Here is a 23,989-nt window from a genome sequence, read left to right as displayed (position 1 = left end):
CATCGAGATTTCCTGTTGCAGTTGGACAACAGGCTACATGCCAGTTTAGAATGACAGGGTGTCCACTTTGTCCAGAGCATCTATAGGGGATTAAAAGATAATTTGTTTGCTATCAGTGCCTTCATCTTGGCCTTTAGTGTGATTCATTACCTGAAAAGATCAAGGTGGTGATATACCGATGTGATGTTAAACCATACGTCTCTCCACCCATGTGCAGTGCTCTAAGTGCTGGAAATTCGGGTACGTCTTCCTGGTGCAATTTGAGCACCACATGTAGAGACTGAAAATATCCATTTCATCTGAATATTCCATCTTCCCCTCTTTCCACCTGTGTCAACTATGGAGAGCACCACTCCCCCTGCTTACCGGACTGCACGGTTTCCTGAAAGGAGAGGAAAATTATGGCATACAAGACCCTGGATAGGCTGACTTACCAATAGGCTAAAAAGAAATATGTCCAGTTGTATCCTGTTTGATTGATATCATCCTATGCTGCAGCTACAACAATGTCTCCCTCACTGTTGATGGTGGTTCCCTCATCTCTGCCTCCTACAGTGGCCCGTCTTGGTGGTTGGGGGCACCTCTTCTTCCATTGCTCCCAAAGCTCCTCCCCCCCCCCCAAATGCTAGGGACATTGGTCCCCACACACCCCCACCGGAGAAACAACAGCCACCTCTGGCTCCTCTCACGTGAAAGGGTTCCCTTGGGACTCTACCTTCCAATGTCTCCACCCGTGGAACAGTGAGCACCAGCGGTGGCTGAAGGAGGCACAGTCTGCTGGTCGAAGGGCTTCACACTCTTCCTCTGACACTGAAGCTACTTCAGAGAAGCCCACCCAGCAAGCCCCTAAAGAGCAGCAGGAGGGCAAACAGATGAAGAAAAGAACTTTTGAGAAACAAGGGACTCTGGTGGTCCCCACACTACCACTCCTTACAAGTTCCATGTCTGAGAATGAGGTTGAGATTCTAGTGTCCCCCAAGGACCTAGATCTCACCAGTGCCTCAGAAGCAATAATATTACATATGTGCATTCAACAACCAGTGGCAACAGTTGACTCAGAGGCGTAAACTGCATCCTTGGTCCCTTCATGTCTTCCCGGACTACAGAAAGCATCACCCTCCAATGGACTTTAAGCAATTTTTTCCACTACCTGGCTCAGCTATGACAACTCTTAAGCATGGCAGCTGTTTTCTGTGTTGCCCTTCAGGAGACCTGGTTTCCAGCAATGTGGACCCTCTGCCCTTCATGGCTGTCGGGGGTATTACAATCATAATGACTATAAGAGGCTGTCAGGTGGAGTATATGTCTTCAACCTTGTATGTAAAGAACCTGTGCCCCTTCAAACAGCTTTAGAATTTTTGGGTGTCAGGGTGAGGACAACACACAAAATTATCATCTGCAATTTCTACCTCCCTCCAGGTAGCAAAGTACTGCAAAATGTATTGGCTGCACTAATTTCTCAACTTTCTCCATCTTTTCTACTTTTGGGTGAATTCAATGCTCATAACCCTTTGAGGGATGGAACCAAGATTACTGGCCATGCAAAGATATTGAGATTCTACTAATTCAACTTGACCTTTGCCTCCTAAATACAGGTGTGGCACATGGCACACACTTGGCCATTGATTTGTCAATTTGCAATTCTGGCCTCCTATCATCTTTACCCCAGAGAGCTCAAGATAACTTTTATGGTACTGACCACTTTCCTCTCTTCCTGTTCCTTCCAGCATCACTCACCTGGACACTTGCCCAGTTGGGCTTTTACCAAGGCTGACTGGGGTTGCTTTCACCTCTGCTACCACCATTGGATCTCCATCACACGGCAACATAGATGTTGTGATCCAGAATATTACTATGACCATTGTTTCTGCAGCTGAATCAACAATCCCTTCCTCAGGCTACCCTGGCGAAAGACAGTGTCATGGTGGTTGCTGGTAAGTGCTGCGGCCATTAGAGATTGTAGGTGGGCTCTACGTCAAAAACAGCACCCATCAATGTAGCACCTCATTGCATTCAATCAGCTCTGTGCCCAGGTCTGTCAACTAACCAAACTACAGAAGCAGGAGAGTTGGGAGTGGTACGTCTCTGCCATTGGAACACAAACCTCTCCTTCCTAGATTTGGACTAAGATCAGACACCTTTACAGATGGTGCTTCCCACAATTCCTTGCATATCCAAGAGAATTGGGTCGCACGGGGTTCTGTACTGAGTGTCCCTCTCTTTTTAGTGGCCGTTACTGATCAAACAGCAGCTGTGGGATCCTCAGTATCACCTTTCTTATATGCTGATGCCTTTTGTATTTCCTTTTGCTCATCTACTGTTGCTGTGGCTTTAATGTCGACTGCAGGGAGCCATACGAAAGGTGCAGTCACTGGCCCTCACCCTCAGCTTTCAGTTTTCAGCCTCCAAGACTTAGGTCATCCACTTCTGTCACCATTGTATGATTCATCTGCGCACACAACTTTATCTTAATGACCATTTCTGCAATGTAGTGGACTCTATCACTTTTCAGGACTGGTTTTCAACACCCACTTATCTTGGCTCTCCCATATTTGTCAGCTGAAGCAAAAGTGCTGGCAGCATCTTAACATTCTTCATTCCCTGAGTCACACTGACTGGGGTGCAGATTGCCATACACTGTTGCAGCTGTACAGAGCTCTTGTACAGTCCCATCTTGACTATGGGAGCCCGATGTATGGTTCAGCATTGCCGTCAACATTGCAGATGATGTGACCTAGGGTTCAGAGGCATTTACACAGATGGCTCGATCGTTGATGTCATGTTGGGTTTGCTTACCCATGCAGGACATACTGACTTGTGCTCCTTGCCCAGAGCTGTAATGTTGTCACTGCAGAGCTGGTAGCTATCTCTTGCACTCTTGAGCACATCTGTTGCAGTGCCTGAGAATCTTTCTCCATTTGTAGTGACTCCTTGAGCACCTTACAAGCTCTTGACCAGTGCTATCCTTGCCATCCTTTGGTAATGGCCATCCAAGGGTGTGTTTATGTCCTCAGGCAACGTGTATGGTTAGTGGTCTTCATATGGACCCCAGGACATAGTTGAATCCTGAGAAGTGAACGTGCCAACAGGCTAGCCAAAGAGGCTACTCATAACCGAAGTCTGGAGATCGACATACTGGAATCTGATCTTCAGTCAGTATTACGTCACAAAGTTCTTGTGTTCTGGACTACTGAATGGTGCTTCCTGACTTTGCTGAATAAGTTATGTATGATAAAGGAGATGATGAATGTGTGGAGGTCCTCCATGTGAGTCTCTCACAAGGACTCCAATGTCCTTTGCTGGCTCTGAATTGACCATACTTTGCTAACTCACGGTCACTTCCTATGTTGCAAGGAGCCACCTTAGTGTGTTGTGGTTCATGTTTGACAATGGTCCATGTCTTGCTGGACTGTCCAAATTTAGTCACCCTGAGCCAGACTTTTAATCTCTGTGAAGTGCTCCCATCGATTTTAGGTGACAGTGCCTCAATGGCTAACATAGTTTTGCAGTTGCCACTGAATTTCGTGCACATTGGAGGATTACCATTTGCGCATTGTATTTATCTCTGCTAGATACAATAGACTCTGAGGCTCTCACAGATCTTATGGTACAACTCCCCCAACCATTTCTTCTCCTGGGAGACTTCAATGCCTATCATGCCCTGTGGGGCTTGACCTCTGTTTGCCCTTGGGGTCAGGTTTTGAAGAGCCTTCTGACATCTCAAGAGCTGTGCATCCTGAAAACTGGTGCTCCCACTCATTTCTGTGCTGCTACTGGGTCATTCTCAGCCATTGACCTATCTCTCTGCTCTCCAGCCCTTGCAGATTCTGTTCATTGGGAAGTCATTGACGACCTTCATTACAGTGACTTCTTCTCATTCTCCATTCACCTACTGTATGGCGGATTGCTTGGAAAGATGCCACTAAACTGGATGAAGAGCAGGTATAACTGGATGCTGTTTAGCACGCTGGTTGTGTGTTTGAACACTGTGACTGTGTTCAGGAATGGATGGACCATATCACACGAGTGATCCATCATGCTGCTGACTTATTCGTCCCAAAGTCTTCTGGTCATCTTAGGAGAAGACCTATATGTTGGTGGACTGCTGAGTGCCATTCAGCAATCAGGAAAAGGCGTGTGGCTCTTTCCCAGTTTAAATGATGCCTGACAGCAAACCACCTCAAAGCCTTTCAAGATGCAAAAACAGGAGCTCGATGCATAATTTAGGAGAGTAATATAAGATCATGGCAAGAGTTCCTGCACTGCATCAATCGTTCCACTTGTCCTACAAAAGTATGGGGAGCCATCCAGAGGATTTCCGATAAACACAGTCATTTACCAATAGCAGCAGGGCTCTGCCAGTAACTGAGCAGTGACTCCAGGCACTGCCTGGAGACACTGTTCAGATATTGGCAGAACATTTTGCAAAAACTGCCACCAAGGCAAGCCAGGATCTGGTATGGCATATTTCCACTGCCACACAACTGTAGAGAGGGGGAAGTTGGACTTCAGATCCAAAGATTCTGAGTCTAACATCTACCCTTCCTCCATGTTGGAGCTGGTATCGGCTCTGTCTGAGACTTGTGATACTGCACCCGGTCAAGACTAAATCCAGTACTGCATGTTTCAATAATTGCCAGCAGTGTCGAAGGACATCCTCCTCGAATGTTTTAATTTGATATGGCAGTCAATTCTCTTTCGCAACTCACGGAGAGAAGCTATTCTGATACGTCTCCTCAACCCGGGAAAGGACCACTCATGTCCTAGTAGTTATCAGAGTATTGTGTTAATGAGCTGTGTAGGAAGGACATTGGAGTGAATGATTAACCATTGTCTAGTCTGGTTGCTAGAGACCAGGCAACTTCTTAGCCACTCTCATTCTGGATTCGAGAGATTTCAGTCCACTGTTGACAACGTGACCCTGCTAGAGGCAGCTATTCAGCAGGCTTTCCTACGTTAACATCACTGTATCAGCATATTCTTAGATTTCAGTAAGGCATACGATGCTACTTGGAGACAAAGTATTCTCATAAAACTGCATCAGTGGGGCTTTTGTGGCCACCTCTCCATCTTCATACAGTGTTTCCTGTCCCAGCAATGTTTTAAGACGTGAGTTGTTGATTCACTGTCAGATCATTTTAAGCAGGATAATGGTGTCCCACAAGGCAGTGTTTTAACTGTTCCCCTTTTAGCCATAGCCACAAACAGTATCACATGTACAGTAAGGAGTCTTGTAAAGTGCTCCTTATATGTGGATGATTTAGCTGTTTTCTGTTTGTCCACTAGTGTTGCAACAGTGATCCATCAATTGAAAATTACAGAGCATTTATTAGAGGAATGGGCTGCAAAGACGGGTTTTCAGTTTTCTGCAGATGAGTGTGTATGTGTTTATTTTAATCATTCTCACCGTATTTATAATTTACATGACTTCCATATGAGGGATGCCATTCTCCATCTTAGAGACTCTGTGAGGTTCCTGGGTCTCATTTTTGACTCAAACTGGTCATGGCTGCCACACCTGAGAGATCTGAAATCCAGAACCCTGAAGGCTCTAACATCATAAAGTACCTTAGTCACAGGTCTTGGGGAGTGGGCAGGGTGTATCTGCTCCTGTATTATACAGCTTCTGTGCGTTCGCGGTGAGACTATGGGTGCACGGTGTGTAGATTGACGAGGCCTTCTTATTTGAAGGTCATTGACACTGTTCATCATTAGGGGATTAGACTGGACAAAGGTGCTTATAGGACCATCCCCATACCCAGTCTCTGTGCTGAGGCTGGAGAACTGCCACTTACAATTTGATGGCACCCCTCGTGGTGCGTGAGGCATGTATGTTTCTTGTAGCTACAAATTCACCCACACACCTCATGGGTACTCATCCCTCTCTGGAAAGCCTTTTTACTATTGTCCATGAGCAACAAGGCCATTTGGGATCTACGTGTGACATGTGCTGGAGTTACTTGGAATGGAGTACAACATTTGTACCTAACAGACAAAGTAGTCCAGAATATTCAGGATGCCCTTGTCCAACTACGACGAATGGGGAAAGGTCTTTCTGCTGGGTACCAGGACACAGGTATTGCAGGGAGCGAAAAGCCGGATCTAGCAGCCAAGGAGGAGTGCTGTGATCCTCAGGTATTTCGTTGTGCCATCCTCCTGCATGCTATCACAAGACTGTTGAGTTTCAAAGTCATGTGTTGATCAGAAGGCAAATGGTTGGAAGTGACAGACACAAATCTGTGTCTAGTAAAGCCGACGGTCTGGTTCTGGCATACCTCCTTCAAGTCATGTTATGTGCTCATAGGCAGCACACCGTGCCTGGTACAGGCGGCGCTCAGGGACCACAGCACAGCTACGACTCCTGATGATGGGCTTATAACAGTCCGAAAGCAGTCGTGTGAAAATAAAGTAATTTACAACTGAAGTGGTATTTTCAACCTCTGCCATGTTGGTGGGATGAGGTCCTCCTTAGTCACCTTTGCATATGCCACAGCCCTATGAAGCATGGCTTCTTGCTTCGGCGAGAGGACTCTCCAGTGTTTGTCGCATGTGGTGTACAGATCACATCACACCACATTTTATTGGACTGTGTTTTATTTTCCAACCAACGGGCCATGGTGGATTGGCTGCTGGATCTGCTGTCTATTTTAGCTAACTTTAAAGCGAATGTCATTTGAGTTTTGAAGTTTTGTGAATTGTCCAACACTTTTCCCAAGATTTTAGGAGAGGGGTTTAATGTGTTAACTGGCTGACTGGCTCATCCAAGTTTTATTGTAAGTGGTCAGCAAGTGACATTTCATTGTGCTTTTCTTTTAGCTCCTTTGTCTTTTACTTGTGCACTAATTTCATGTGTAGCTACTTTTCCTCTTTCTAAGTTGTTTTAATGTACGAGTAGAGTGACTGTGCAGTCATTTTGAGTGTATGAGTGTGCAACAATTTTAGAGATTATTTCCACAACTGTTTATTTTAATGACTTCATAGGTGCTGATAACCTCACCATCGAGTTCCCATAAGATCCAAACACACGCAATACACTGAAAACAATAGTATTTGTCTATGGTCCTTGCGATTTGTGTCACAGGTTGCATTACTTGAGTGAATGAAATTTGTCCTTTTTCTGAAATTGTTGTTTTGTCTGTGGATTGTAACAGAGTGGAATCTAAGGTATCATTAACACAGGTTAGATTCTTGTAAGTAATGTGTGTGGTGAAATGATAATTGATTCAACACCCTAGCTGCATTGATATATATCATTGGAGACATGTTGAAAATGTGTGCCCCAACTGGGACTCGAACCCAGGATCTCCTGCTTATATGGCAGACGCTCTATCCATCTGAGCCACCGAGGGCACAAAGGATAGTGTACCTGCAGGGACTTATTGCCTGTTTGCAGCTAGGGTGTCGACTTACTTATCATTCCATTCTAGAGAAGCTGCATGGTCATCAGTGGTATCTGTTCTTTTGGGAACAGATACTACCTTCATCTATAGTTAAAATATGGCTACTGGGCCATTAACCTTCTTGTGCGAACGTACATGCTATGCCTCAGCTCGTACGGGACTTTGTAGATTAATCTGCCACGAGCAATGAGTGTGATGGGCAAACATCTATTAGATGCACTACGAATGTAGTGGTGTGGACATGTTGCGAATATGGGTCTCTTGGGGAGCGTGCAAGGGATAAGTCCCTGCAGGCGCACTGTTCTCTGTGCCCTTGGTGGCTCAGATGGACAGAGCGTCTGCCATGTAAGCAGGAGATCCCGGGTTCGAGTCCCGGTCAGGGCACACATTTTCAACATGTCCCCAGTGATTTATAACAATGCCTGTTTGCAGCTAGGGTGTCGACTTAATTATCATTTCATTCTAGAGAAGCTGCATGGTCATCAATGCTATCTGTTCTTTAGGGAACAGATACTACCTTCAAATATGTGTGGTAGTTCCTGTGGCCAAAACAACACTGGTCAGGACACATTAACCATTACTATGTCATAAAAGAACGTTGTACATGTGGAAGAATCCTGGAGACACTAGAAGGTATCAGATAGATTATATAATGGTAAGACAGAGATTTAGGAACCAGGTTTTAAATTGTAAGACATTTCCAGGGGCAGATGTGGACTCTGACCACAATCTATTGGTTATGAACTGTAAATTAAAACTGAAGAAATTGCAAAAAGGTGGGAATGTAAGGAGATGGGACCTGGATAAACTGACTAAAACTGAGGTTGTACAGAGTTTCAGGGAGACCATAAGGGAACAATTGACAGGAATGGGGGAAAGGAATACAGTAGAAGAAGAATGGGTTGCTCTGAGGGATGAAGTAGTGAAGGCAGCAGAGAATCAAGTTGGTAAAAAGACGAGGGCTAGTAGAAATCCTTGGGTAACAGAAGAAATATTGAATTTAATTGATGAAAGGAGAAAATATAAAAATGCAGTAAATGAAGCAGGCAGAAAGGAATACAAACGTCTCAAAAATGAGATCGACAGGAAGTGCAAAATGGCTAAATAGGGATGGCTAGAGGACAAATGTAAGGATGTAGAGGCTTATCTCACTAGGGGTAAGATAGATACTGCCTACAGGAAAATTAAAGAGACCTTTGGAGAAAAGAGAGCCACTTGTATGAATATCAAGACCTCAGATGGAAACCCAGTTCTAAGCAAAGAAGGAAAAGCAGAAAGGTGGAAGGAGTATATAGAGGGTCTATACAAGGGCGATGTACTTGAGGAAAATATTATGGAAATGGAAGAGGATGTAGATGAAGATGAAATGGGAGATACGATACTGCGTGAAGAGTTTGACACAGCACTGAAAGACCCGAGTTGAAACAAAGCCCTGAGAGTAGATAACATTCCATTAGAACTATTGACGACCTTGGGAGAGCCAGTCCTGACAAAACTCTACCATCTGGTGAGCAAGATGTATGAGACAGGCGAAATACCCACAGACTTCAAGAAGAATATAATAATCCCAATCCCAAAGAAAGCAGGTGTTGACAAATGTGAAAATTGCCGAACTATCAGTTTAATAAGTCACGGCTGCAAAATACAAACGCGAATTCTTTACAGATTAATGGAAAAACTGATAGAAGCCGACCTCGGGGAAGATCAGTTGGGATTCTGTAGAAATATTGGAACACATGAGGCAATACTGACCTTAAACTTATCTTAGAAGAAAGATCAAGGAAAGGTAAACCTACATTTCTAGCATTTGTAGACTTAGAGAAAGCTTTTGACAAAGTTGACTGGAATACTCTCTTTCAAATTCTAAAGGTGGCAGTGGTAAAATACAGGGAGCAAAAGGCTATTTACAATTTGTACAGAAACCAGATGGCAGTTACAAGAGTCGAGGGGCATGAAAGGGAAGCAGTGGTGGGAAGGGAGTGAACCAGGGTTGTAGCCTCTCCCCAATATTTTTCAATCTGTATATTGAGCAAGCAGTAAAGGAAATGAAAGAAAAATTCAGAGCAAGTATTAAAATCCATGGAGAAGAAATAAAAACTTTGAGGTTCGCTGATGCCATTGTAATTCTGTCAGGAACAGCAAAGGACTTGGAAGAGCAGTTGAACGGAATGGACAGTGTCTTGAAAGAAGGATATAAGATGAACATCAACAAAAGCAAAACGAGGATAATGGTGTGTAGTCGAATTAAGTCGGGTGATGCTGAGGGATTAGATTAGGAAATGAGACATTTAAAGTAGTTAAAGGAATTTAGCTATTTGGGGAGCAAAATAACTGATGATGGTCGAAGTAGAGAAGATATAAAATGTAGACTGGCAATGGCAAGGAAAGCGTTTCTAAAGAAGAGAAATTTTTTAACTTCGAGTATCGATTTAAGTGTCAGGAAGTCGTTTCTGAATGTATTTGTATGGAGTGTAGCCATGTATGGAAGTGAAACATGGACGATAAATAGTTTGGACAAGAAGAGAATAGAAGCTTTCGAAATGTGGTGCTACAGAATATTGCTGAAGATTAGATGGGTAGATCACATAACTAATGAGGAGGTATGGAATAGAATTGGGGAGAAGAGGAGTTTGTGGCACAACTTGACAAAAAGAAATTACTGGTTGGTAGGACATGTTCTGAGGCATCAAGGGATCACAAATTTAGAATTGGAGGGCAGCATGGAGGGTAAAAATCGTAGAGGGAGACCAAGAGATGAATACACTAAGCAGATTTAGAAGGATGTAGGTTGCAGTAAGTACTGGAAGATGAAGAAGCTTGCACAGGATAGGGTGGGGTGGGGGCCTGTGTCAGACCAGTCTCAGGACTGAAGACAACAACAACATGTCCATGATAGTAGCTGGAAGATAAAATTGTCTTCCTGGTATTTCACATCTAATTCTCTTAATTAACAATCCATTGACTTGCAATTCTAGTTTCATTTTCCTGGTTGGTTTACTGTTTTTATAGCAAGCAATAATTACTGTTTCGGTTGTAAATGTGGATTAAATCCAGTGATCTTTGATTTTCTGGAATTTTGACTAGTGAACTAACACTTTTTTATCACAGTCTACTACTTCCATTTCCCCTAAAAACAACTTCATCTCACATGCTGGCTGTTCGTTTGTATCACTCTTGTTGGACAAATAATATTTTCTGTAATACAATCTCATAAATCTGCTACAGATGTACTGACATAAGCATCTCACTGTGTAGGAACTAATATTACTTTGTGAGTTTTTATCTGTATCCATTTCCCAGTTGTGGTGTTTAAAGTTTTGATATCTTCATTATCTCATTATCCACTGTTCCAAACACAGTTTTTAACAGTTTCCTTCCTGCATCCTTGTTTTCTACATATTAGTGTTTGTGGTACTATCTCTGTTAACTGTTGAAACTGAAAACTCAGTTTGTCATAATAGAGTTTTAATTCCTTGGAGAAAAGGAACTACCATCGATCCCCTCCCTCCTTTACACATGTAAATAAACACAGAATGTGATGAGCAAAGAAAAGTAAGACTAACCTAAGTAACTGAAAAATTCTATATGTGTACTTTACATGAAATTTATCCTATTTCTTTGACCTAAGTGCATAAGATATGTTTCTCTGATGTTCCTTTTTCCTTGGTAAATTTATTTTTATGCAACAGTTGAAGGAATCTGTGGCAGTGCAACAGTTGAAGGAATCTGTGGCAGTTCATGAGCTTCACATCCAAATGGTTTGCTTCTACTTAACATGGACTGTAGAATTCTACATGACAACTGTAATTTTATGTTGATTGGTGAAGTCATTTTGATAACTTGGTAAAGTCCATGATACTTCAATAATTTTTATTTTTTTAATTTTTTAATTTTGGGATATACAGATTACCTAGTAGTACCCACTGTCCTGTTGTGCATTGTAGCAGTTGACTTGTTCATTGCCTAATATGTTCTTGCTTTTGTAAAGCTTTTGTGTTGGCACACTTTACCCTTTGTCAAAGTTCTCTGAATTTTCTGACAGTTTTGTTTGAACTACATCAGAAATTGATGACATTTTTCACCCATATATTACCTCGTACAGTGAGAGGCCAGTCCAGGATGAACTTTTGAATTATATGCACCCACAACAAAATTTTAATATATGTCCCGATCTGAATGCTATGCATTTATGTAATGACTTAATATTTTGGATAAAATATGGTGAACTCATTCTGTCTGTCCATTCATTTGAGAGAGTGAAATGGACTAGTTCGTAGCAAGCATAAACATTCTGTCTGTCCATTCATTTGAGGATGGACTGGATTAGAACGTAACAAATATAAGCAAGATAACTGTGGCATTAGTTCAGATGCAGAGTTAGTTCCCTGGTCTGTAATAATGCTCTCTGGCACACCAAATTTCAGTAACGAGTTGTTTATTGTATTACCCGGACGCCTTCTTATTTGGGATGGCTGCCATAATTGAATATCGTGAAATATGATCTAACATCATAGGGAGGTATTTATTACACGCTTGTGTTGTATTAAAAGATCCTAAAACATCCAATCCCACCTTAGAAAATGGTCTATCAGCTTCTGGTAGTCTCTGTAGCTGAAGTTTTTGGTGACTTCAGTTTGTCTTTTTGCACACAGAATGCAGTTTCTTACATACTTTTCTACATCACTAATCTACATTTGACATTAAAAATCTTTCAGCTACATGTCCATGAGTTGTTCTTTTCCGTCCATGACCTGATAAGATTTGGTCATCTGCCTGACATAATACTTCTATTCACAGTGCTGCGGGAATTACAACCAAGCTCTGCACATTATAGATCTGCATAGCAAGCCTACTTGCATTTCAGACTGGGGTTTGGCATGAAACAATTGACACTCACTGTCAGCCGATTATGCCTTTATCCGATCTGCCTGGCTTCGACTTACTAATTGTAAAACTGCTATCTTATTGCTTAGGGTATCAGTATTTGTATCTTCAACTCCTGAATTATGAATTACTTCATAGTCGAAGTCACTTAATTTTAATGCCCACTTGTTAATCGACTTAATGGATCTAGCAACCCAAATAACCATTTTAAAGATGCATAATCTGCAATCGCTTTGAATTTACAACAATACAGATAGCAACAAAAATAAGAGATTCTGTAAGTAACTGTCAAATAATTAGTTTCATCCAGTTGTCTGCAGGTATATGCCACATGTTCTATCCAATCAACAATCTGCCTTAAAATGCAACCAAAAGCATTGTTGGAGGAATCACATGCAAGTTTGAATTTCTGTTCAAAATCAGGAAATATTAACACTGCATCTGATATTAATATCTCCTTGAGTTTCTCGAATGCTTCTTGACATTGACCATTGCACAGCGACACTCACTATACTCAATTGCTGCATGACCATACCATCTAAAAGCAGAACAAGCTATTGGTATGAAATTATTGCATGGTTCAATATGACCCATGAAATGACAAATAGTACATCTCACCAGTACTAAATATGTCTTTTTAGAATTTTCTCTGAATTCTGACAAATCAACAGGTTTCATAGTTTTCATGAAAGATACTTTGGACATAGCACACCCATCAGTATACCTTAACTCTACCATATCACAACCAAAGAAAAATATTTTTCATGCTTCCTGCATTGCAATTACTGCTGCAGTGTGGAAACGTCATTGTTGCAGACCACTGCCTCTGAATTTCAGGCATTGGAGTCAAACAGTTATGATGATGTATCGGAATGTACACTTCTGCCTGCAGTTTACAGAGCCCCACACAGAGAAGCCGCTATGTGCGGTTAGGATAGTTGTTGGGAACCTTTGAGGTATCAGTAACACTAGTAAAACATTATTACAGTTCAGTCTTTCATTCTCATTGTTTACATGTCATTGTTCTTCTGCGCCAGCCTCAACAGTTGCTCATTCAGCTGCACATTGGAATCTAGCTGACGTCGGCTGATTCAGCTCAGTGATTGCATGTCCAGGATGTGATGTCAGTGAACCTGGCGCTGGGGCAGACAACCGGCAACCAGGCACAAACATTGCCCAGCACAAAGTGATTTTGTGCTGGCTGCTGCAATGCACTCGGTTCCACTCTGAATTCTACAATGCCCCTTGATGACCCATACACAATGTACCTGGTGTTTGTAGTTGTACAGTAGATTGATCTCCTTCTAATCCCTGGTAGATGTCAGTACTCAAAGGCACCTGAGTGTTGAGCAGGAATGTGGTCCCTAACAGGCCCTGTTGCTGGCTTCCAGATTGAAATCTGCTACTGGCAGCACTCTGTGATGTGGTGTTGTTGGAAGACCATCAGTTTCTCCATCAGTAGCTGGTAGGTGGTGAGTAGCATGAAGTTCATCATGTGAAGGCCATCTCTTGAGTAAATCTTTGTCTATTCGTAGACTGTGCTGGAGCATCTAGGACATAGATTCACTAAAGTGTGGTAATCATGGCATCAAATGCTATTAGTGTGAATGTCATCGATCCCAATGATTATCTCATGACGAGAGCTGGAGAGCTGTAATATTTAAAAGAAGCTAGTGTGAGGCTTGGTTCACAATGACCACAAGCATCGTCTGTAGCCTGCTATATTAACTTAAAAGGCTGTTAACTGCTGTGTCATTTCCTTGCTATGTACTCTTGTGAAAGAGATGAGATAATCTTGCAATATGTCTTACAAGCTAACAAATATGCCTGTATCACTTCCTTCAATTTTCTGTCACAGTCTCCTTTCTGCTGAGTGTGTATCCGCACTTGACAGATGGTGTCGTAGTATGTCATCGACCTGACCTGCTTGTGATATTCTGGCTCGCTTCCAAATTTGTCTCTGGCATGCCTTGAGTTTGCCTGTGGCAATATGAATGAGTCTTAATAAAAATTTGCAATTTGTACCCATTAATTTTCTCTGCCATAACAGTGGGAAATCCAGGTTTTGTGTCCTGGTCTGGCACAAATTTTCACCGTTGTCATTCCCTGTACATGTCATGGCTGTTCATATTCACAACTGTGAATACATTTGTTGTATTTCATAGTGGCTGTAGTCACCACAGTGCCTGTTCTTTGAACATGCATGCATGTGTGAAAGAACACTGCATTGTTCTTGTTAACAACAGAGGGACTGCAGTATCATAATAATTTTAATGTCTTATGTAGTGACTGAACATCATCAGTAACAAAAACCATTAAACAGTAAATGAATTGAGAAGTGAATGTAAGAAATCCAAGATCCTTAAAAAAATTCTCTGCAATATGTGTATCTATCTGCTGTACAAAATATTGTAATTGCTCCAATCTACTGAATAAAAACTTTGTTTACTGTAGCTACATTTGCCCCACAAGATAGAGGGGAGAAAATATGCAAAATAGGGTCTTTGGGTGGACAACTATTGATGCCACATCCCTTTACACTAACATCCCTAATGCCCATGGCCTTACCGCATTGAACACTATCTTTCCGAACACTCGACAGATTCCAAATCTACTACGTCCTTCCTAATTACCATGACCAACTATATTCTACCCCACAGTCACTTTTCCTTTGAAGGCATTACTTAAAAACAAAGCCGGGGTGCAGCTGTGGGCACTCACATGGCACCATCCTATTCCAACCTATTCATGGGCCATCTAGAGGAATCCTTCCTAAAAACCCAGAATCCCAAATCCCTCACCTGGTTCAGATTCAATGATGACATCTTCAGGATCTGGATCGATCGCAGGATCTGGATCGATCGTGAGGTCACCCTATCCACATTCCTCGAGAACCTCAGCGCCTTCTTCCCCATTGCACTTCACCTGGTCCTACTCAACCTAACAAGCGATGTACCTCAATGTTGACCTCCACCACAAATATGGCTACATCAGTACCTCCATCCATATCAGACCTACCAACCACCAGCAATACCTCCACTTTGACAGCTGCCATCCACTCTATACCAACAAGTTTCTTCCATACAAGCCACCATCCCATAGTGATGAGCGGTCCCTCCCAAAGTACACCAAAGGTGTCACTGCAACCTTCACAGACCATAATTACTCTCCCAAACGTGTACAAAAACAGAAGTCCTGTGTCTTATCTCTCCAATCATCCACCATTTCCCAAAGTCCCACTGTCTGGCCACAGAGGAGCATTTCAGTTGTGACTCTGGAAAACTCAGGACAGGAGCAATTGAATCACATTCTCCAGCAGGGTTTCAACTAATTCTCCGGCAGGGTTTCAACTACCTCTTGTCATGCCCTGAAATGAGAAATGTCCTACCCACAGTCCTTTTACCTCTCTCCTTTTTCGCTTCCTCCTCCAAGTCCCCCTTCCTGCTGTATTCTATCTTAGGTCTTCCTCAAAAACTTTTCAAAATTTGCTTTTTCCAGTTTTAGATGTTACTGCATCATATTTAAGTCTGTCAAAAAATAGTCTCAGTTGTTTGACTGATTACACTGTTAGCTTAGGGGTAGATCTATCATGTAAGCACAATATTTTAATAATCTGTAGCAAACATGATCATTGTGTGTGTTGTTATGCCCAGAAATTTGATTAATTTTTGGTTATCTGAACATATCCTGTTGTTCTATGACCATGCTCAGAAAAATGATCAATTTTATTTGTGTCTCATGATTTTACAACACAACACCACTTTCAGCGTCCTCTCTTTTTTCTTGATCACTTAATTGCCTTTTCTTTGATAAATCAAAGTTTTTTCTGTTTGACGAAGAAACAAGAAGACTGGTTTATATAATATTTAAATAACCTTAGTCTTTTGTGTTATTTGAACCACAGCTATTCCCTTTTATCTGTTGGATTAATTGTTTTGATAACTCAGGGATACTCTTATAGCTCTCAAAAGCTTCCAATGCTAAATAGTTCTTTTTCCTGTAATTTGTTAGTTATAGAACACAATAGCATTCGTAATGGCTTTAATTATCCATAATTTTAATTGCAGTAAATAAGATTGTAAATATCAATGAAATTGATTTTTAGTGTTATGCATTTACATCACATTTACTAAACTGTACGTGTTCTCTCAGGTATTGCTAACAGAGAAATGCACAAACCTTAACTCGACAGACAGGATATTACAATATCAGAATGCATGATCATGCTACAATACTCTCATTCCAGTTTTTTCTTGATACTTCAGTTAAAAAGAATACAAAGCTCTTTTTTAAAATAAGAATGCAATAAATGCAGAGTACTGCAACACTGAACTCTGGGAGTTTCTTCCATCACTGGCTGTCACATGTATTATGATGGTGGCCGGTTCAGCATGTGAGGATACTGCCATCTAAATGTTGCATGGGTTGTTCATTCAAGATAAAACAAAAAGAAACTGAGTGAGGTGGCAAAGTGGTTAGCAAACTGGACTTGTATTAAGGAGGATGACAGTTCAAACCTACGTCCGACCATCCAGATTTAGGTTTCCCTTGATTTCCCTAAATTGCTTCAGGCAAATTCTGGGATAGTTCCTTTGAAAGGGCATAGCCAACTTCCTTCCCCATCCTTCCCTAATCCAGTGGGACCTATGACCTCGCTGTTTGATCCCCTCCCTCACATTAGCCAGCCAACAAACAGAAATACACCTTGATTAAATATTGGTTTCAAGTAAAAACATGCACATATATAATCAAGTCTTGATACTTTGTGTCACACTTTGGTAGCTAGTAGAACTATTCTGTTTTAGTGATGCAATGAATTTTCTATCTTCTTTGGAGATGTATTTTTGAAACTAATATCTGGTGTGAGTGAATATGGGATCTGATGAAGTAAACTTGATGTATCTGCATTTGGTTGTGTATGGGTGAGTGCAATGTTTCTTGTCACTGTGAGAAGGCAGTAATCTAGTTTTATGGCTAATTATTTTTCAGTGTGTCCCCATTTACGTCGCAGCCATTTACTTGCGACTCAGTTTTATTTGTATTGCTATTTTTGTTTTTTGTTATTTAATAATGTTCCAAAGAGTTTTATTTTTTGAGCACAGAGCTTGTATTTCACTTTTTTAATGACAGACTGGACAATTTTACCATACTGATGGGTATAGAATTCATCTCTTGACCACAGCTTTTGTGAAGGTTCAGATCTCTCTGCCTTGCACAAAATACCCACCAGTTATCCATTCATTGTTCTTGATTGTGTTATATATTACTATTTTTTAATTTTGGAGAAAACAATATTCAAAGTGCTATAGGATTATGTTTAAAAGTTAGTTAAATTTTTCAACTGCACTGTATGCTTCATAAATCTCTTTCCATTTTTCTGACCTCTCTCCAATACTGTGATCAAATCATTACTTATGATTCTGTGATACAACACTTTTGTTATATGATCTGCATAGTTTATTGTTAGCATTTGACCATCATGTTTCGATAAACCAATTCACCATTGCTTTTATGTATCTGTCACTGAAGGCTGATACTATCTCAACTTATCCATGCTTGCATTCAGGAGAAGGCGCTTTACACAAAGGTGCAGTGTTTGTAATAAAGAGCCAAGTGTCAAAAAAGAAACTACTTGACCCTGTCATTGCTGGCTTGGACTAATCGTTACCATGTTCGAAAAATTCCCCCTTTCATTTCTCTCCCTCTTCTTCAACAAGCAAATTCCACTGTGTCCTAGTTTAGATTTTGTCTGCTGCAGTGTCAGAGATCAGTAACTACTTTCCTCTTAACTGCTAATGTGTTACCTAGAAAAATGTGCTGATTAGAGATAACAGACATTAATTCATAGCATTGTGAGGATGAACTGTGAGACACTTTCTAAAGTCCTGCCTATGTGGAAGCCCAGTTGAGACCATTGTTAAAAAGTTGCAGAACATTGCTTATGGTCTTAGTTTGCAAACAGAATGCCATATTGATACCAGAACTATCCAGTATTGTGCTTTACAGACTGTAGTTGTGGAGTCTAACATTATGTTTTGAGTAGTTTTTTGAGTAGAAGTCTCACAACTATCTAGCCATTAACTTTGCCATCATAGTAATTTTTAATTTATCAGTTGTTGCATTTTATTTAGTAGTGTGTGTGTGTGTGTGTGTGTGTGTGTGTGTGTGTGTGTGTGTGTGTGTGTGATAGATACGAGGTTTGGAACTTAAATAGTGGCAACTATTTATTCACAACCGATACAAAAGAGTTACATGTTTGCACCTGTTACTGTCCTTCAAAGTAGTCACCAGTGTTGTATAGAACCAGTTGCCAGCGATGTGTAATGCATAGTATACCATTAGCAGAGCCTGTTCTGTTGATGGTGCGAATGGAGCGGTCTACTGCCTGTTGAATCTCTGAAACAGTTCTGAAGTGAATGCCACGAAGTGGTTCCTTCATCTTCAGAATCAAATCAAACTCACTTAGGTCTGGGGAGTATGGTGGATGGTACAGTATTTCCCAGTCCCATCAACCGAACAAAGCAGCCACAGCTTGCGCTGTATGCACTGACGCATTGTCGTGCAAAATGATGGGCGGGTTGCGCAGAAAGTGTCACCGCTTCTTTCGCAGAGCATTATGGGTCACCGCAGAAGGCAAAAGTGCGTCATAGCCGCAGTATGGTGAAAGTTATGGTGAGTCTCCTGTACGACTGTGATGGTGTTATCCTAACGCTTTACGTTCCTCCACAGCAGACCGTCAGTGCACAGTATTACTTTTCATTTTTGAAGCATCACCTGTGAACAGCTTTGCGAAAGAAGTGCATCACTTTCTGCACAACCCACCCATCATTCTGCATGACAATGCGCAGGTGCATACAGTGCTAGCTGTGGCTGCTCTGTTTGGTTGATGGGCCTGGGAAGTACTGTACCATCCACCATACTTCCCGGACTTAAGTGACTTTGATTTGATTCCGAAGATGAAGGAACCACTTCGTGGCATTCGCTTCAGAACTGTTCCAGAGATTCAACAGGCAGTAGACCGCTCCATTTGTACTGTCAACAGAACAGGCTCTGCTAACGGTATACTACGCCTTCCACATCACTGGCAACGGGTTCTACACAACGCTGGTGACTACTTTGAAGGACAGTAACAGGTGAAAACTAGTAACTCTTTTGTAACGGTTGTGAATAAATAGTTGCCACTATTTAAGTTCCAACCCTCATAGTATTGATAGATTGATAGATAGAGAGAGAGAGAGAGAGAGAGAGAGAGAGAGAGAGAGAGAAGGAATCTGTTTTGTGTATTAGACATTAGACTCTCACTGTGTTGCCAGTTTGAAATGTAATTATTTGTATGTTCTGGACATAATTTTTTGTTTGTTGAGAAGTTATTTTGTCTTTTCAATTCTTTACTATGTCTAACTTTTATTTTCCCAGGAAATTTCAGCCAAAAGTGATGGCAAAGCACTATGAAAACCATTTACGTCGTCTTATGACGTCTCTTGGTGACTACAGAGGAAGAACTGGCTATCCTAGGCACTGGCCCAACACACTGGAAAACTATGAATTAGTTGTAGAAACGTGAGTGATTTTGTTTGTAGAATACAGTTGTTAATCTTTTATGTATTTTAATTATTTTTTTCTTTCACAGTCATAACCCCATATCATGACACTGAAAGTAGGCCGGATGAGGTCGTCTGTTATATTTATACATAACAACTTTATGCTACACATTAATTTTACAAAATTCAATACTTGGCTAGGTCTGTTGGGGAGTGACGTGACAAGGATTATAAGATACAGTTGGGTTGCAGTACCATGATGTAAGGTGTGTGTGTGTGTGTGTGTGTGTGTGTGTGTGTGTGTGTGTGTGTGTGTGTGTACGTATGTATGTATACACGCAATATGCTCTGGAGAAGAATGCAAATTTGCAAGGTGAGTTGCTATGTTGTGGTCCACACAAGTAATGGGAATGCAGTTGGGTTATGTCTTCGACAGCTCTCAATATTTCAACAGGTAATCATCTCATCATTTTCAAGGCACAAATGCAACAAGAAAGTGCTGTGCAAGGATGAGGGCCATGCCAAAAAAGAACCATACTAAGGCATATGCAGCAAAACAACACACACACACACACACACACACACACACACACACACACACACACACACACACACACAAACACACACACACACACACACACACACACCATACCGAACCACACAACCAAAAATGCTGAACATCAACAGTTATCAATAGTGAGTGTCAGTTAACACTGGGTAAACAAGCATCATTAACACTGCCTCTCTGTTGTTTGACCAAGGAGAGAGTAGGATTCCAAGTGAGATTTAAAGAAAGACTCTATCTCTAGTTATAAAATCAGTTGCAATATTATGTAAAGGGAAGTTGCTACTCACCATATAGCGGAGATACCGAGTCACATATAGGCACAACAAAAAGTCTGTCACAACTAAAGCTTCCAGCCAGTAAGACCTTTGTCAAAAATGATGAAGGCCTTGCTGGCCGAAAGCTTTATTTGTGAAAGTCTTTTTGTTCTGCCTATCTGTGACTCAGCATATCTGCTATATAGTGAGTAACAACTTTCCTTTTCATAATATTGTTATAAAATCAGTTCTCAACATCTTAATATCGCTCTCCAAATAGCTACAAGTGTATGCCAGAATCTCTGTGTTGTGGTGTTCCATAGGATGACCACTACCAAGGCAGTGTTGTGCAATAGCAGATTTGCTCAGCTATTGTAAGTGTGTGTAGTGCGTATGCTCTGTATGCTGGCTCTCCACAGTCCTGATGTTCTGACCAATGTATGACACATCACAACTGCATGGGATATGGTAGACACTAGCCTTGTGCAAAATAAGACTCTGAAATTGTTATCTTACCTAGGGACAATGGCAATGCTATAGTTGTGTTAGTTAAACAGGATTGTGTTCAGAAGATGAGTGTTTACTATCTGATCCAGCTTATCACAGAGTCAGTGCGACCCGACAAAAAGGATTGAGAGGAAGACAAACAATCTCCTGAAGAAATGTTCCTTATCACAACAGACTATCAAGAGCCATAACTCTTATTCACAAGGAAGGGATTCAGCTTAGGCCTACTGTCAGTAACGTTGGTGCTTTAACATACATGTAGCAAAAAATCATGCTACTCTGTTAAACCCTCTAGTAAGTCAGTGTGTACACCACATTAGGAACTTAGCAGATTTCTTATATCAGTTAGAGAGATTGTGCTTGAATGAGTCTGATATTTTAGTAAGTTTTGATGTGGTCTCTCTCTCTCTCTCTCTCTCTCTCTCTCTCTCTCTCTCTCTCTCTCTCTCAGCATGCACATTCCTCTGTTTCACTTGTTACAGCTGGTTACAGACTAAGTTTGGTCTTGAATTAACTAAGCTGTTTTGACATGCAAAAATATCCACGTTTATGTTATTCAGTGCCCATTTCTATGAGCAGACAGATGGATTTGGATGGGGAGCCTTTTGTTACCTATTATTGCCAATTTTCTTTATGGAAGATTATGAGAAATGTGCCCTGGAGCCAGCGATGCTGAAACCTGCATGCCTTATATGAAGCCAACTGTCACTGATTTGTATCTTCGGGCTGATAGTTCTCGTCACCTGGCTCAGCGTGAAGAGATACTACATACTCGTATTTTGGTTCATAGGGGGCACGTCAAATCAGACCACAAAAGTTTGTCAGCTGAGTTAGCCCATCTCACTCACCTTTTGCCAGAATGGGTTTAGTGAAAGACGGATAAGATATGTTGTGGTATTGACCAACTGCGAATTGGGTGAGTGGTGAACATAAAGAGGTGATACTTAAGTCTGTGACCTTGCAGCTTTACTCATGTAGCATTTTGAACAGAGTTGGTTGTATTCTGCAGGAACATGACGTAAAATGTGCTTTTCGGCCACCATAGAAGATTATGGTCCTTAGCCTCTGTAAAGAATGACCTCGGTTTCTGCAACACGGGTATCTACCACAACTCTTGCAGGTTGTGGCATATCATACAGTTTTTTTAACATATGGCTTACAGAATCATAGGGCACAAGTACATATGTTAAACTGATACAAAATCAGACAAAATAATATGACACAGAGAAAGTACATAATGAAAGCTGGAGAACCAGGAGTAGCTAAAAGAGGTTGAGATAACCATTTTCAGTCACAGCTGGATATGGAATGACACAGCCAGTTTATTACTGCTGATGTTGTGTCGGCAATCTCTTCCCAGATACCCATGAATTTTCTTTCTGTGCAGTCACGTAAAATGTGCCCCAGCATTTGTTCCAGTGTTTTGAAGCCACATTGGTCTGCGCTGGTTATTCTCCATGCATATGAAGTGTTGCTTTTGTCATGGTGTGGCCAGTTCTGACACAACTGTTGGAGCTTCATATTTTTCTTGGTAGGTTCACTCCCAGTTACTGGAAGGTCAGGTCTCTTTTACCTAACTTCTTATGTCCACAGAAGGGCGTCCATGGATTTATCTGTTCTTCTCTTAAATCATAGCTTTCTCGGCCTTTGTTTACCCAGATTGATTCTCTAGATTTTAATCAGGTGCATGGTAAATTGATCAGTATTTCATGAATTCGTAAGATCTTTGATGAAGGCACAACTTCACCTAGGCTTGCACTGCTTCATCACTATCAATGTGAAGTCCTTGAAGGTGTTCAGTAAATTGTGGAAACAGATGAAAATCAGATGGGTCCAAATCAAGAATGTATGGACGAAGATCAGTGGTAGGGAACTCAAGGCATTAGAGTGTTACAAATGTTGCAGCACTTATATCAGTGCGAAGTCCTTTAAATTATGGAAACAGATGAAAATCAGATGGGGTCAAGTCAGGACTGTATGGATGATGAACAATGATAGCTACCCAAGGTGTCGGATTGTTGCAGATGTCGCAGAACTTGTATAGGGTCTGGCATTCTCATACCGAAGGAGTGTGTGCTCCTTGTGTGGATGAACTCATCGAATTCAAAACCTAATTACAGGATGTTGTTTCTCATAGTTACATTATACCCCACCATGTTACACACTATAATTTGGAGCTGTCTACCAGCAGAGGGCCGCAAATACACTCCTGGAAATTGAAATAAGAACACCGTGAATTCATTGTCCCAGGAAGGGGAAACTTTATTGACACATTCCTGGGGTCAGACACATCACATGATCACACTGACAGAACCACAGGCACATAGACACAGGCAACAGAGCATGCACAATGTCGGCACTAGTACAGTGTATATCCACCTTTCGCAGCAATGCAGGCTGCTATTCTCCCATGGAGACGATCGTAGAGATGCTGGATGTAGTCCTCTGGAACGGCTTGCCATGCCATTTCCACCTGGCGCCTCAGTTGGACCAGCGTTCGTGCTGGACGTGCAGACCGCGTGAGACGACGCTTCATCCAGTCCCAAACATACTCAATGGGGGACAGATCCGGAGATCTTGCTGGCCAGGGTAGTTGACTTACACCTTCTAGAGCACGTTGGGTGGCACAGGATACATGCGGACGTGCATTGTCCTGTTGGAACAGCAAGTTCCCTTGCCGGTCTAGGAATGGTAGAACGATGGGTTCGATGACGGTTTGGATGTACCGTGCACTATTCAGTGTCCCCTCGACGATCACCAGTGGTGTACGGCCAGTGTAGGAGATCGCTCCCCACACCATGATGCCGGGTGTTGGCCCTGTGTGCCTCGGTCGTA

General features: G+C 41.7%; 1 protein-coding gene and 2 non-coding genes across 4 annotated transcripts in view; 2 read left to right on the top strand and 1 right to left on the bottom strand.

Annotated features, from left to right (window-relative positions):
* LOC124777296 (T-cell activation inhibitor, mitochondrial-like) overlaps positions 1-23,989 on the top strand; it is a 344,729-nt gene that overhangs the window by 254,098 nt on the left and 66,642 nt on the right. For both annotated transcript variants that reach the window (XM_047252648.1, XM_047252647.1), the window contains one exon: positions 19,701-19,844. In XM_047252648.1, coding sequence (XP_047108604.1) covers positions 19,701-19,844 — 144 coding nt within the window. The remainder of the gene's footprint in view (positions 1-19,700; positions 19,845-23,989) is intronic.
* On the bottom strand, positions 7,276-7,350 carry Trnai-uau. Its single transcript has one exon. It is a non-coding gene; the product is annotated as a tRNA-Ile (tRNA).
* Trnat-ugu lies at positions 7,710-7,784 on the top strand. The gene has a single exon. It is a non-coding gene; the product is annotated as a tRNA-Thr (tRNA).

Source organism: Schistocerca piceifrons, chromosome 2 (genome assembly GCF_021461385.2).
Source record: "Schistocerca piceifrons isolate TAMUIC-IGC-003096 chromosome 2, iqSchPice1.1, whole genome shotgun sequence".
Classification (NCBI taxonomy): Eukaryota; Metazoa; Arthropoda; class Insecta; order Orthoptera; family Acrididae; genus Schistocerca; species Schistocerca piceifrons.
The sequence above is the reverse complement of the archived record's forward strand: the minus strand, read 5'-3'. Positions and strand labels throughout refer to the sequence as shown.